Source organism: Vigna unguiculata, chromosome 10, assembly GCF_004118075.2.
Source record: "Vigna unguiculata cultivar IT97K-499-35 chromosome 10, ASM411807v1, whole genome shotgun sequence".
Taxonomy (NCBI): Eukaryota; Viridiplantae; Streptophyta; class Magnoliopsida; order Fabales; family Fabaceae; genus Vigna; species Vigna unguiculata.
The window spans coordinates 34,048,912-34,065,795 of NC_040288.1; the positions used below are offsets into that span (position 1 = coordinate 34,048,912).

The 16,884-nt window shown below is 28.2% G+C and overlaps 1 protein-coding gene across 1 annotated transcript; it reads right to left on the minus strand.

Moving 5' to 3' along the window:
* Positions 1-83: 83 nt before the first annotated feature.
* Positions 84-7,400, minus strand: LOC114167213. Its single transcript, XM_028052220.1, has 14 exons — positions 7,114-7,400; positions 6,776-6,834; positions 6,282-6,399; positions 5,713-5,786; positions 5,442-5,510; positions 4,180-4,782; positions 2,984-3,522; positions 2,725-2,789; positions 2,419-2,498; positions 2,046-2,150; positions 1,628-1,767; positions 1,420-1,548; positions 697-849; positions 84-611 (listed from the first exon to the last, which is right to left on the minus strand). Exons 1-14 carry the CDS (start codon positions 7,304-7,306, stop codon positions 473-475), a joined length of 2,466 nt encoding a protein of 821 aa, XP_027908021.1. The 5' UTR covers positions 7,307-7,400; the 3' UTR covers positions 84-472.
* Positions 7,401-16,884: the final 9,484 nt, after the last annotated feature.

Consider the following 16,884-nt stretch of genomic DNA (forward strand, 5'->3'; position numbering starts at 1 on the left):
ATACTAAATGTAAGATTATTAACCTAAATTAGTTTTTGAAACAATAGACAGCTAAATTAAAAAACAATACCAACCAAGCAAAGTTGAACTGTTTTACCACCATAAACTATCCATATACAATGCAATTCACAGGCTATCAATATTAATATTCTAATTTATTATAATTACATAACCAAATCCACAACCCATTTATCCTATGATTTCTCCTATCTTATGGCTGAATACATACCCTAAAATGAATGTAAAAAGCAAACCTTGTGAAGAAGGAATTTACAAGAGACTGCTTTGTTGATCCCTGTTAACATCTTATAGGCCTCAGAATCCACTCTTAGGTTGGTTGATTTCTAGTTCTACTCAGCAGACATATCATTCACCTACCCTAACATTCTTCTGTCACATTAATGCAAAATTAAACTCCAAAAAACCCACCAATTTCCTTTTTGCATCCACCAACAATCCCAAATGTTTTCTTCTAAATACCTCTTGAAAATGAATCCTGACGAGTCAGTGCATAATTTCCACTTGAAGGTGGTGAAATTTCATTATCATCAATGTTTGCTTTTGAGCAAAGGAAGAAGAAAGAAGATGTGTATATTGTAACATGCCAAAAGCTGTAGCCATTTTCAAAGAGAAAAACATGAGACTAGAGAGGACAGAGAAGAGACAATGGAGAGGATAGTAGTATAGTAATAATACCTGTGCCAAAACCAGTAGGTTGCACTGGTTTCAAGCGTCCAGCTTAATCCTGCCATGGCCAATGCAATGAAACCAACCACCATAAAGCCCCAGCGAAACCGTCTCAGGAGTGTCTTCACCAAATTACAGAACCATTGCTTCATAGTTTGCATGCTGCAGTGGAAAGTCATCTCTCAGAACATCTCTAAGTTTAAAGTAAACTATAAAACTGCAGTTTGGATTTATTTAAGAGGATGTGTTCATCCTCCAGCATGTCCAAGTTTAAAGCGAAAGATTTAAGGTATTTGTTGAAGGAACCTAGTATGGTTCCTCTTGAATTCCCACCATCATGTTACAAAAATGAACAAAACAAAAAGGGAAAGTTAAAGGTTGAATTGACTGCTTTTTGAGCTTTCCAGCTTCAATGTGTATGGCAAAAATCCCTAATCCAAGACAAAACCAGGGACTGCCTCCATAATCAGACTATCAATTGAATGAACAAGAAAACAGTGGTGATGTGCAGATTGGCAATTTACAAAAGGGTTTCATGAATACATGCTAATTAGTATAGTACAGGCAGATCATGATTATATCAGCCATAAAAGTTGCTATAACATAGGGGAACTCTAAATTGGAAATCAATACATGCACATAAAATACTACAAAAAAAGTGCACAAATTGACCATCTACGCTGTCTGGAAAATGCCATGCTCAACAAAATTTACTAAGCACGGAGACCTTACCTTTGAAGGAAACTTAGTGATAATCCAGATGAAAAGGAGAGGGACCTATATCTTTTTGAGATTTCTATCAACCATGCAATAAGAAGACCAAGAGCTCCAATCACAATGACAAGAACAATATTGGAAGACCTGCACAATTCAGTGTAGATACATGTTAAACCTCTTTGGCAGCATATATACAAAGCTGTTGCCCACTAGTTCAATTTACCTAGTTGCCTTAGTTGCAGCCAAGAGGGCAGTGAGGATAGCAACAGTTGTGTGGATTGCCCTCTTATATACTTCATCAATGGTTGCTAGGTATACAAAAGTGCTAACCACAGCCATGAAAGAGAGCCAGAAATCCATGAACTGAAATGTTGAAATATCAAGTCAACTACAAATGCCTAGATAAACAAGTATACTCACTGTTGAATTGTATTACAGATCCCAACAACATGCTACTATGGATTCACACCCAAGGCCTGGGAGTTCCCAACATTTTAAGAATGAGAATCTTATTTAGAATCTCTCTCTATCCCATCTCGGACTCTCAGTAACATCTTCAGTTTCCAAACTTCTTTTTGTTTTATTTTATTTTATTTTAAGATACATAAAGTAAGATACACTAGAAAAGGCAGAGCAGTAACCTGTAAAACATTAAAGTTCAATGCACACCAGGTGCCAACATCACATGCGTGATATAGCCCACTAGCGATTCCACTGGATGTGAATAAAACCCATTCTGCAAATGCCTGCAAATACGAAATTACGTGTTTCATTGTTAACACAATCTATTTAACAAGTAAATTTATTATGTTAGAAATGTATGTATCAAGTACTTCTTGGGAATCTAAATCATTTGTCTCCTTCTCATTGAGTTAAATATCTAGAATTATTTATACTCTACATTAAATCAATACATAATTATAAATAGTTCCATCAATTTCCATAAACAGGTAGATGAATCATGATACAACAAAATAATTTAGAGGAAAAATAGATGACAGAAACAAAACTTGCCTTTTCCCTAAGGGACCAATAGGCAGGAAGTATGGCTGCAGCGTTTGATCCAATGAGAAAAATGGATTGCAGTATATGCCCTACAACAAATTTTCAACAACCAGATTAAAGAACAAAGAACCAAGACGTCCTAACAGCAAATCCATATCCATATATTCAACAAACCATAGAGAAAAACAGGAGTAGAGTATTCTTCATTTCTATCTTTTTACATCTAGACTGAAATTGCTGCATTAAACTCAATTCGAAGTCACTATGTCTATCCACTTTACTCAGTATATTGCCAGCAAAAGAATTAACACTCACCTTTGTGTGATACAATTTCAACGCTACAGTCAAAGCCACCATGGTTTCGATCACAGGAGCAGAAGCTGAGGAAAGGTAAACAATAAAAATGGTAATTTTCTTTGGAAAGTTGAGCAACAAATACAAATAAAATAATCTGGAAGTCCGTAACTTAGTATCTGACAATTTTACAAGAAACGGCCCATTCAAGACCAAATATAACAACTAAAATGTAAACATAATTGATAAATTTAAAACATGCAAAGGGCTTAATGTAAACCTGAACGATGTCAATCCACTGGCATCAAAAGAATATTTACAGTCTCCATGAAAGGAACACTGTTTTGGGCATCCTTCAAGTGAAACAGACATGACTGTTTGCGCTTTCGTAGAATCACTGCTGGTATAAAGATGCCTTAGACCTAAACCCCAAGTTCCTTCTCTAGCATAAATGATGTAAAAATCAATTTTGTCGTCACTTGAATCATATAGCATGAAAAACATGGACTGGTCACTCTTCCTTGTCCTGTTAGCATAATAATAGTCCCAGTTATCAAGAGAAGGCAATCCACCAAATCTAGCATACACTTCATAATTGATCTTGACATCTGCCGATAATCGTATGTGAATGTTCCGTCCAGCTGCACCATGGGGAATGTCCAAAGTAAAATAAGTCCAAATGTCATCAGTTCTTCCTTCATTTGATGACTTATTCAAAAATGGCTCAAGAGGAAAATTGGCAGAAGATGCTCCTTCACCATCAACCACAGGTAAAAAGTATGATTCAAAGGGAATTGGACCTCCTCTCCTTAGAACTGTCTGCAGACAACAATTCTTATCTTGTCAATAACTTATTTCAGAGGGGAAATATCTTTAAGCAACAAGATATAGAACTAATTCTACCAGGGTGTCGTTTGACTTAAAATCCTGGAAATTCTTCAACATTCCTATTGGATATAATATTTAGTGAAAACAATATTTTAATTCTTTCTTGTACTAGAAAACTTAATGTGTTGACAAGTCTTCAATCCATATATTACGGCATTGCAGATAAAATAGTTCTGTACTGAAAACAAATTTATCTACCCTAGGAAAGAAATCAACAAGTCCTCTAAGAGATAAGCACCAGGCATGTGCTGACTATAAGCACGTTTCTATTTCTGCAAATTATAAACATCTGATTGGATTTTGAGCTGTACAGCTCAGATGGTAGCTCAATCTTTTGTTTGCTACTGGAAGGCTTATGTTTGTATATAATTTATTTTATTCTATTCTTTATATTTGTTATAGCTAATGTTTTTCTTAACCATCAAGATAAGTCTACATTGCATGTGATCATATCCCCATTCTATCTAGGATATAGCCCAAAGCACAAGTCTGTTCTACTATAAAATTTAGAGTGAACCCTTGCATTAAAAAAAGAGCACCATCTCAAATGAATATAGAGATAGAGATACATCTAGCAATCCATACTACCTGAAGTGTGTAGCTGTCCATTGTGCAATTTGGTCCCGCTTTTCCAAGTGCACACTGAAGTACTTGTGATTCCATGGAGTAACAAACTTTTAAATTGCCATCCAAAGTCCCTACAGACTTTTTTGAAACATCAACTGGTACTATACTAATGTACAAACGTCCAATCAGTGGATAACGGATAATCAAAGGGGCCTTATTCAAATCACCGGAATAATCATGCAAAGTTTCTGAAGGAATTGCACCATGGCGAACAAAACCCATTAATCCGACATCATTTGCACTAGAAGTGTTATTTGAAGTTGTAGTATTGAATTTGACATTTTCTACCTTAATGATCAATTCTTCTACCATGTTAGTTACATCCAGAGAGTAAAGTTCTGGTACACCTTCGTGTGCACAAAACGTATCTAGGTTACTTTTACAGGTCATCACATTTTCCATCAGTGGCTTCGTCACTGTAGCCTTCACGGAATTATAGGCATCAGATACTGTGCATGAAAGTGGATAGACTGTACTGTTACATAGCTCCCCTTTCATCATTGAATTTGAGCATGCTTCCACGCTTATATTGGCACTGAATGAGTATGCTGAGCCACGGATAATCTGTAGAGGTAGAGAAGTAATTGTTATTCTTCCATGTCTATTATTACATAAGGAACTTGGCTCAGAGAAAAAATTAAGCCCAATGAAAATAAGGAACTTTTGCTTTGAGACGAGATACAAAGATAAAGGCAAAAATCAGTACAAGGTTGTGTACAATCTGACATTCTGGATAGAATATTTACTAGATACACAGGTTGTACAAGACCATAACTATCTATAGAAATCTACTCCCTTGGCTTTAGAACCCACTGGTACATTGAAGTTTAATTTCTTTCACTAGCTCTACAAGAAATAAATGGGGTACCGTATATTATTTTTTGGTGGAATTATCATAATTTAAGAGCAGTAGTTAGCACATAATCGCTGTATAAGAATTTCAATAGAAACAAAAATTTTAACATTACAATTTAGAATTAAGAGAAATAATAACAACAAATTCCACAATGCACAATAAAAATCAGGACTAAAAAGAACAGAATTTTATGAACAGTGATTCTTAAAGCTAGTAACTGCATCAACGTACTAGCAGCCCTTCTAGCATAAAAATATGCAAATGACAGCACTGAAAGGATAACAAATGGTTGCAACACATGCTAAAAAATAGTACAAATATTCAGTTTTCTTTGTGATAAAAGTAACGTTGGGGCAATAAACCATACCATCCTCGATTGTGTTCTTGCAGCTCCAATTCCGTTGAAAAGACCAATATACCATGCACCTGGAGATATCTGAGAAATAATTCATATGTTTATTGGCTATGATATTATGACAATAAGAAAAATAGCTTGTGATCTAATCCTCCTTATTATTAATTTAGGAATTTTAATACTAAGGCAGATAAGTCATCATAGATCTCAAAGTAAAGGAGCATTGTGCTTAAAGCAGTAATAAAGATATTGCAAAGAACAAAAAGAAGACTTATTATAATACCTGTTCGTTTGTCAATTTCATAGTGATGTTTTTCTCCATAGGAAAACACTGCTCGTTGTCAAGACCATTTATTCCTGATGAAAAAAGGGTAGACGAAAAGTCATTATGGAATGGTAATACGCATGACAATTTAAAAAATGTAGTCCTTTTCTTCATTAAGAAAGAATCAGAGAACAATAGGAAGAAGGAATATGTGATCAATTCCTGTCATGGTGCTTCAAAACAAAGTGAAACACTAAGAAATGAACAAACATTATACGTCCATGAGTTTGGCATTCATCCATTACACTATAACCAAGAGAAACCATCATTGCAGGGTATGTAAAATTACGGATAGAAATCTAAACATATACTAATGAATCAAAAGAATCTTCTATAGAATAGAAATATAATGCTCGTTTGATAAATGGTGGGAATGTAGTATAGCACCAAAGTTCTATCTTGATTAATAAAAGTTTCTAAGTCTACAATAATCATAAAACAAAGTTCAAGATATAATGTGCTTAGATATTAAGTTCAAAAACCAATTCAATTAACTGAAGTTTAATATAATTTGGGGGGGCTTCTACCTGTGACAGCTGAATCCTTCAGAGATATGTTTAAAGCATCTGGCAGAGGAGGGCTGCCATCTCTAAAGCATATGATGGGCAGTGAGCTTTTTGGAATCCTTTCAACTCTTGAAACATCCTAAAAACAAAGTAATTATGAACCAATGAGGAGCCAAAATAAGTCAAAACTCTGTAATCAGGTTCCCCAAGAAATTTCTTTAGCAAAACAAAAAACGGAGCAATTTAAATAGATAATTTGAATGAATGAATAAATAGGGAGATAAAATTAAGAAGAGATATGATAACCAATACAGGAGTTTTATCAGGCATTGTATTGTTAATATTATTAACTCATGCACTACGACGAGGCATTATAACACAAAAGTAATATGAACATAGAAAAACACGAGAGCTATTTAATCTGAAGGAACCAAATTTTCCCACTCAAAAGACATTAACATAGATGCTACTCTGAAGTGCCCCGATCTAGAAAGTATAATAGAGACATTACTTACAAGGTCTACATCCGAGTTCAATGCTAAGGACACTGCAGAAAACCATGGTGGTATGTCAACTGAAACACGAGAAAACATGAAGATACAAAATCAGCACAATTACCAAAAATTCTTTCAACCAATAACAATATGAAGAAGCAGTGGATAATTGACCAAGTTAATCAACAACAACAAAAAACATAAAAGAGGAAAGAGAAATTGTTGCCATGCTAATTCACCTATACCCTTCAGAATTCAGTTCCCTTCCGACCCATAAAAGACCATATGGTGAAATGCATCACGAGGGACAAAAAGCAGAAGAATTGAAGCAAATAAAGAAAAGGGTCGCCATTACCAACCTCTGATGTAGCGCATATCAAAGGGTCCGAGAGTAGTCTGAGGGTAGCTGAAGCTGGAAACAGTGAAGACATCATCAGTGACTCCAACCAATTCATCGTTTGCGGAGCTCAGGTCAAGAGAACAACAAAAAAGAAACAACACACTGAGAAGAATCGAGTTGAGTTGACACCACAGAATCGAATTCAAAGGCATTTTTTTGTTTTTGTTTTTGTTTTTTTTTTGGTAAATTCAAGGTTGTTCTGAGACCATGAAGACGAAGGGCAGTGACGAAGAATGAATGAATAACGTATTAGTGAGTCTAATTTAATTAATAAGAAAAATATTACTGATGTAAAATAGGTCAACGAAATTTGTTTGTGGGTCAATATAAAATAAATCAGTTATTAATAATCACTTACTATCTTCTTAATTTTCTTAAGCCTTTTAAGATTTTTAAGGAAATATTAACAACGTAATAAATCCTCTTTCAGTTTTAACGTTACTTATCTTAATTTTCGCTAACGCAAATACAGCTGTATCTACGTATTTTTTTTAAATATTAATAAATTATTTAATTTTTAAAGTAATAATTACAAAAATAAAAGATATATATAATTATTTTTAAATTTCCTTTTGGTTTTTAATTTAAACTACTTTTATATTGAGTTTTTGTTTACAATGTTTTTCACATAACAGTACATAATAAAATATTAGTTATCTCAATTTATAATTTAATTTTTTCAATTTGAATTACATACACGGTAAAAAATAATTTAATAAATACTAAAAGTAGCATAATAATTAAATTTTTTAACAAAAATTAAATAATAAATAATAAAAATATGCATTAAAATATAAAGATTAGTAACACAATAAAACTAAATAGATTGAAATAAGAGTTAGCTTATAAATTATAAACTTCTAGAATAAACTATCTCGATGTACTTATTACGCAATTTTATCATAGTTAAATTAGTTTAGAAACTAGTTAATTAAAGCAGATAGTTTATCGATAATAAATTTATTGTTTTAATAATATCTATTTATTTTTAAAGTTATATTATTAACGACTTTATTACTATTAAGTTGTTTGACATGACCATTAAGTTTATTAAAAACATTTAAGATAATTATATTATTTTTGGTAATTATATCATTTTATAGTACACCTTTAAATGTGGTTAAAAATTCAATGTTCAAATATTACAACTATTAAGAGAGATTCATTAGAAAATGTAAAATATGTGAATATATCAATTATAGAATCAGTGATAGAAGATGATTGTGAATGTGCTTCATTTATGCAACTTTTTGGAATAAACTATGTTTGCCATATTTTCAAGAAATATATCTTTATGTGAAAATATTTTTATTTAATCTAACTTTTTTTATCTACCTAAATAGATAGAGAGGAAAAAATATTTCCATCAAATATTTTTTTATTTATTTCCCAATAATTTTCAACTACCATAGCAGCCCCGGGAATATAGTTTGAAGGTCAGAGTTTGAAACTATGGTCAGAAGAATATTCATATTAAAGTTTGTTTCTTTTTCTTTTTATTATTTTATCAAATACAATAATACTAAAGTCTTTGAGTTGAGTCGTAAACGAAAGACATCGCATATTCAATCGTTACGCGCTAGTGAGAGCGTGTGCTTCACCACAAATCATATTTCAAAATAGAAGCTAACATAGGTACAAAGTAATAAAAGAATAAGAATACTATTGTTTAGTCATTTTTAGAAAACGTGTAGATAATAAGTATGGTACAAATAAGCAAATCAATATTTTTCTAACATATTTCAATAATTTTGAAAAAATATATATGTTTTTATAAGTTCAAATGTTAAATGTAAATTAAAAACTATGGAGAAATATGTCCTCATTGAAAATGATAAAATATAATAGAAATTTTATTTATCATCAAGAGTTGAAGTTTTGTTTGTTGTGTAAAAATGAGTTAAGGACAATACGTTTAAAATTAAAGGATAGATTAAGAAAACTATGTGAATCAACTTTTAATTAATCAATATGTATTTAGATATTATAAATATTATATATTAATATGTTATTTTGTTTATAAATATTTTAGATATCATATTATATCACTTATTATTTTTTATATTCAATTTTTTATTGTATTTTAATTATCATTTTTTTTATATGACAAATCTTGATTCGATGATTTTTTTTATCATAATATGGTATTAAATTTTTTTTTTTATGTCATTGATGAAAATTCTAGCATCTCATGATCGATTGCTCTTAGTGATACGGTTATGTCTACTTTAGATGTTAGTCATTTTTATACTATTTTTATCAATAATTTGTTTAAAGATAAATGAACGGTTGATCTAGGTATCAATAATAATGTATATTTTAAATTTTACATATATGTCACTGATAAAACTCTTGGGTTATTCTTTTTGTAGCTATTGGTTTTTCTTCAAATTTCTCCTACATTGGTGCAATAATATTTTTATGCAACTCAATTCAACTTTAAATTGTTGTTTGTCGTTGTTGTATTTGTCCATAATGATTTGTCAACCACCTTTTGTTAAAAATCATTTTTTTATTTAGAGATGTTGAACTCCAAGAAGATCGTCAGTGATATTGAAGGGTTGTATGTGTTGTCTCCTTATTTTTTTCACAAAATAAATATGTCAACATTTCTTCTAATATTAGTACAAATATTGTTTTTTTAAATATTTATTTTTGTAAGAATGTGTGTTTAGCATTTGAGATTTGGAAATATTTTAGATAAATTATTTCGACTGTTGAGTAATGACATTTCTTTTGATATTTCACATAATTTTTTTACTTCCAATTTTAAATGTTTTTTCTTGTTAAGTTTAGAAAATTATTTTTCACTTCACTTAACAAGGTGTCTCAATTATTATTTGATATATTACATTGTGACATGTAAGAATCTTATGGTAAGCCTACTTATAATGACAAACATTTTGTGTCCATTCTTAAATCTAAAGTTTTTAATTTTATAAAACACTTTTTCAAATGATTCAAACAAAGTTTGGGACCAGGGTTAAGTGTTTTGGGTCTAATAATGCAAAAAAAACTTACTCTTACTAGTTTTATAGTAGAACAAGAAATTCTCCATCATTTTTTTATGTTGAGAGACCTAAATAAAAAGCACTAGTTAAGAGAAAATATCATTGAAATTTGTTAGATGTTTGGCTTAGGGGACAACTTTGTCATCTTCCATAAATAAATTCACTCCTCATTTCATTCCATCCATTCTTTTTGAATATCGTAAAGGCTACAAGGGATACAAACAGTACAACCTAATGACCAAATAATTTTTTATTTCAAGGGATGTTTTCTTTCATGAAACATTTTTTTCTTTCAAGGACGTAACTTCCTCTAGAGGTTTTTTCTTTCATCGATGATATAGTAATTTCTTTGCCCATTCTTAATAAATTGTCTTCAAATACTTTTGTTGTACCATCATTCTAGTGAGTTCCATGATGCATCTGAAACATTAATATTTAATATCGATTATTTTTAATTCTTTCTTCATAAATCAAATAGGGTATCCAAGAAACCCTCTTATTTGTCTGATTATGTGTGTTCTAGCACCTGAAACCTTTATCTCGTTCAAAAAATTTATTCTCTAGACAGACTCAATCACAAGTACAAACCTTCATCAATCAAAGTTTCACCACTTATGAGTCTCAATTTCATCATCAAGCAATTTCTTACCCTAAATGGAGAAATGTCACGCTTGAGAAATTAAGGCTTTGAAAGGTAATGACACTTGGTCTCTAGTCCCTTTAATAGGAGACAAACATTCCATATGATGTAGATAGATTTTTTAATTTGAAATGATGTTGATGATTTAGTTGACAGATGTAAAGCTTGGTTGGTAGCCAAAGGCTACACACAATAGGTTGGAATTGATTTCTTATATATTTTGGCATGATTTGCTAAACTTATTTTTATAAAGGTTTGATTAGTCGTTGATGTTATAAAAAAAATTGAGCTTATAACAATAACATATCAACAATGTATTCTTAAATGACTAGTTCTCTAAAGAAATATACATATAACATATCAACAATGTATTCTTAAATGACTAGTTCTCTAAAGAAATATACATATATTTCCTAGTGTTACAAAACAAACAAAAGGATTGATTTACAAGTTGAGTATATTTATAAATGGAATATATGGAAGGAGATAAACTTCTAGACAATGGTTCGCAATTTTATTAACATTTTATTCATAAACTTGTTCAAATACAATAAACTTTTTTCCAAAAGTTAAAACTCATTATCAAATATATAATATATATTCACAAAAGTCCTTACTATAACAACTTTCAATTGTTTCATTGACAAGTTAGTAATCATCAATATTAATTATTCAACTTATGATATTGGAATACAATATAATTATATACTATAGATATTATATATTTGTTATTTAGTTTCTAAATATTTAAAATGTCATATACAATCAATTATTTAGTTTCTGAATATTTTAGATATTATATATAATTAGTTATTACATTTTTTTATATTATGTTTTACTATTATATGTAACTATTATGTAAATAATACATCCCAATTTAATAAATTATTTTCTTTTTTATCTTAATAATATTGGATATAAGTAAACAAGATATAAAAATGCTCACAACTCTTGATATTTTAAATTAGAAATAGTTTTTATTTGTTTATGATTTTATCAGTATTCAATCTATTAGTCTTTCTCAAAAAGTCTGTAAGAATATTTGGTCTAAAATTCTCTCTCCCTCTCTCTTTCTATTTCTCTTTTTTCCTCTCTCTCTCTCTCTCTCTCTCTCTCTCTCTCTCTCTCTCTCTCTCTCTTTCTATATATATATATATATATATATATATATATATATATATATATATATATATATATATATATAAACAAAAAAACTTCATATAAATGTTTGTTCTTAAAAGTAAGGTTAAAAATTGTAAAACTATGAAATTTTAATTTATAAAGAATGGTGTAGATTTCACATCCTTATACATTCTCCCCTACGATTATAATTATCTCCAAATAAGGAAAAAAGAAGAAGAAAAAGAACACAAAGAAAAGTTTGAACGCACTACCAACTCATGAAAGGAATCTAAGTGGGTCAGAAGAGGCATTTGGATTTAAATAGAAAAATGTTGGAACATTGAATTAAAGTTCGTAAATTTTGAAAAAGAAAGAGTAAAGCTACACCAAACAAAATTATATAATGAGTCATCATCTTATCTCGATCAAGCAGAAAGAAGGAACTTTTTTTTTTTTCAACTTGTGTATCTTTTGCTTGAAAATTAAAGATAAATTTGTTCAATTATTGATATCTATTTAAGATATTGTTTTTTAGTGGATATTCTTCTTTCTATATACGAACTAAAAATTGAATCTCTAATTGCGTATTTAAAAGATAAACTTTACCAATCGCATCAACTTTAGTGCAAATATGAATTGACAAATCGAGTTTTTTTGACAAAAACTGGTGGTTGCTTTTAAAATTATTAAAGTAGAGTCTTTAAAAAAAAATATCTATATGGAGTATGAGTTTAGTTTGGTAAAAGAAAGCTTTTGATTCTGCAATTTGTAAATGGCATTGCAGGAATTTTTAGGGGTCATAATTTAACAACACTCATTATTGAGGATACTTAAAATTAAATTTTAGGGGTGTCATAATTTTTAGTTTAGAACTGTTTTGGGTAGGTATCTGCAAAAAATAGAAAATTTTGAAGATTTGAGGGAATTATAAGTAAGTTATTTAAAGGAATTAAAAATTAAAAAAGAATGTTCAATCAACATGTTTAATGGAGTTATAATTGAATTCAAATGGTTTTGAGATAACTTTACGTGTTAAATTTTTTTTAATAGTTTTATTTAAAAAGATTTTAAATAATATATATATATATATATATATATATATATATATATATATATATATATATATATATATATATATATATATATAAAGGAGGTAACAAATTATTGTTTGATATATATTTTTTAATTATTTATATCGTTTTTACTAATTTATAAATTAGTAAAAATTACCTTTTAATCAATTTTACGTAAAAAAATGTGTTGAAGCGTGTATAAAATATTTTTAATATAAATATTCCATTTTAGCAGTATTTAAAACGATTTTTTTTTCTCTATGTTTTCTACTTGTATAAAAATACATGTTCTTTTTAATTGAAATACACTAAACTAAAAAATAAGTGTATTTATCCGAAGTATTCTACAGCTCTTATATACAAAAACAACACTCTCATACTTTCTCGATCTCTAAAACCTTTTGTCTTCATTCTCTTTAGAATTTCACCACTAATTTTCATTTCATAGTAATTGAGAAGTCATAAACAGTTTTGTTTAATCAAAATTTGAAATAAAATAAGTTTTTAATTATTCTATAAATTATTTCTTCACTTACTTTTTGTATGGTTTTGTCACCGGGTCAATCGATAAAAGTAATTCGTTTAAATTGTTTTATCATATGCTAAAATTTTGTTATACTTAGATAGTATCTTCTCTAGATCTCTAAGTTGTAAGTAAATTTTTGTTTCGATTTTGGAAACTTGCTTGGAGGGTAAACATTGCAGGTAAGAAAAACTATTTATGTTCTTATATAACCTTAGATGAGATGATCTGGATGTGGGCATGACATGGTCACCAAACTCGATAGCTATTAAAAATCTTAGTGTCTTAGTTAAGGATGACAATGGGGCGGGGACGAATTTCGCTATTCCATACTCATTTTTATCAAAAAAGTTTATCTTCATCCTCATACTTAAACCCAATGGGTATCAAACTTTTGTCTCATCTCATCTCATCGCCACCGGATAATGGGTATTTACTCGTACTCATACCCGTACCGCTTTCTTACTATTTCAATATCAATTAATTTTTATAAATAATAAAAAATTACGGAAAAGGAAACATAATATTATCAAATATTGAATATTAAAAGATGGTTGTTTCCTCAATATCAAATATTTATAAAGAAATTATATTATAATTGTATACATTTCAAATCAAAATACTAAATAAAATTTCATGAGAACCAAAACATCTATTAAATTTGCAAACATTAATGAATTATAATTGATAAAATTTATTTTTTCTTAAAAAAAATATAAAAGTAAAACAAATATTTAGATTAAAATATATGTTAAATGTACGTTTACTTCAATTTTTTAATGAATCTTTTTTTATACACTAATAAAAGTTATAATAAATCACTTGATCCAAATAATGCAAAAAATAAATATTAAACTAACAATAATAAAATTTTAACATAGATATTGTATCTTTTGAACTTCAATATAGGTTAGATGGTGATAAAAAGAAATTTATGACAATTAAATTAAAAGTTTATATTATAGTAAATAAAATTTATTTATACAATTATAGTGACAAAATCGTAGTATGATAATGAGTTAAAAAACAAAAGATAACTATATAAAATATATCAAAATAGTAATTACAATATAAAAAATTAAAAACAAATAAAAATATTAAAAAATTATCAAATGTGTGTCTTAGAAACAATTTGAGAGACCATTGAATAAAATCACACAAAGAAAAACAAATATATAATTAAGGGTATGATAAAAGGAAAAATACTCAACTACCTAATCACTTTTCAAAGTAACTTTTGATGATGTTCATAATGGATCATCAGAAGTGGAATATGGATCCATATGTTTGGTAAAACAAAATCAAGTTTTGTGGTTATAGGTCCAAATCTAGGCTCTCAGTCTCTATATTGTTTGTTGAGTTTATTAAGATTGCTATTTAAGGCTTATAAAGACCCCACTCCTTTCATATTTTTCCTTCATATGTACTTGTTGCATGAGTAGAAGGGGAACCTGCTTAGTGAGAGTTGTTTGAGATATTATTGGTGGATCTTCTGAAGATTTATTCGTGGATAAATTATATTAATATCTTGATGAGATATTAAAAATATAGATAATCCTCTATTATGATGTAGAACTCTTAATATTATACAAATACATATTTTTGTAATATTTCATGAACAATTATAGAAATATAAAATATATATATATATATATATATATATATATATATATATATATATATATATATATATATATATATATATATATATATATATATATATATATATATATGGAGTTGTGTTATTATTAATGTTCTCTCAAGAAAAATCTCATGGTAAAAAAAAATCAATTCCATATCTTTTTATCAAATTAATAGTTATTTCATATACTAATCGGAGTATCACACTAATGAACTTAGATAATTGATTTTCAACAAATTTTGAGTATAGAGGCTGATTGGATGTATGTTAAGTTTTACTGCTTGTATGTTGTTTGCATTTGTTTTTTTATGTTTGAGTTGAAGTTTGCATAGTTTAATGATTGATGTTCGAATTAGTCATGCTTTAGATTGATTATTTGAATCATTTAGAAGTTGCATGGTTAAAAAATATTGTTTTTTGTTTTGATATTTTTCTCAAGCTAACAATTTTTTCACTCAAGCAAAGTAAAACTCATCTAATTTATGTTTAATTTTTGTTTAAGCGAGAGTACTTTCACTCAAACAGACAAAAAATATAATTTATGGTTTATGTAAGTTATTATGTATGTATCTTTTTATATGATCAAAATGAATATACATATTTATAGTTGATTGATTTGTAGTTGTATTTGAACAAATTGTATTGTTTTATAAAACTTATTGAGAATTGGTTTAAGGATAAAAGAGAATAAAAATTATAAGTTTTTCATATTATCCTGAAATTGAAAGTCAAATATATGTATGTGAGAAAAAATTAAAACAAGTAGAAATATTTAATTATTTGACATAAAACTATTTGATTGATTATAATTAATGATACACCATTTAATCATAACCACATAAAAATTATGATAAGATGAAAATTATCTTGAAGATGTTAATGAATTTCATGGATATAAAATAAGTCAAACAAATATAAGAGATAGAAAAAATGTGTAACTAAAGAAAAAAACCGTTATGTATGTTATACATATGAATTCTTCATTTTACTGGATAAACTATAAGTACTTTGTTAATTTAAACAAGACGAAATGAATATTAGAGAAGTATAAAAATAAAAATGGGATGTACATGTATATACATATATCCATTCCTATATCTAATTAAAAAAATTAAATATTATCTATACCGAATGATCGAAGATTCTCCGTCAAAACATGAATAAATTCAAGTATAGATAAATTTATTTGTCAATTGTATGCTCTCTTATTTTTATTCTCGGCATCTTTATTTTGTCAGCTCCATCTAATAATCCGTCACTCTTGCTTATTTCCTGTTTTTTTTGGCCTTACCTTTTGCACTCGTTTTGATTACTGCACTTCCTTTACACTTATTTTTTTATTTTTTCACCGCACACTTTATTACACTCACCATTTTTTTAATATATATTTGGGTTGGGCCTATTTATTTTTAAGATACATGTTTAGTTTTTATATATATATATATATATATATATATATATATATATATATATATATATATATATATATTTGTATATGAATATATATAAAAGAGATTTTTTTATTGAAATTTATTTTTCACATTTACCGTTTAGACAATTTTTTTTAAATTAAAATGAAAAAGAAAGTTTTCTTTTTAGTGTTCACAAATGTTTCTTTGTATTTTAAATAAATATCTTTTTAAATTAAAATAATTATATTATAATTTTTTTTTTAAAATTAGCCGTTTTTTTAATTTGATGGTTTTTTAAATTTAACTA

What these genes read in the sequence shown, in the direction of transcription:
- LOC114167213 (XM_028052220.1), bottom strand. Translation starts at nt 7,306, where the DNA reads ATGCCTTTGAATTCGATTCTGTGGTGTCAACTCAACTCGATTCTTCTC. An exon ending in ATTGGTCCCTTAGGGAAAAG is followed by an intron (nt 2,151 to 2,418) that starts GCAAGTTTTGTT and finishes TCGTATTTGCAG; the next exon opens with GCATTTGCAGAATGGGTTTT. An exon ending in TGAACTTTAATGTTTTACAG is followed by an intron (nt 1,768 to 2,045) that starts GTTACTGCTCTG and finishes TCAACATTTCAG; the next exon opens with TTCATGGATTTCTGGCTCTC.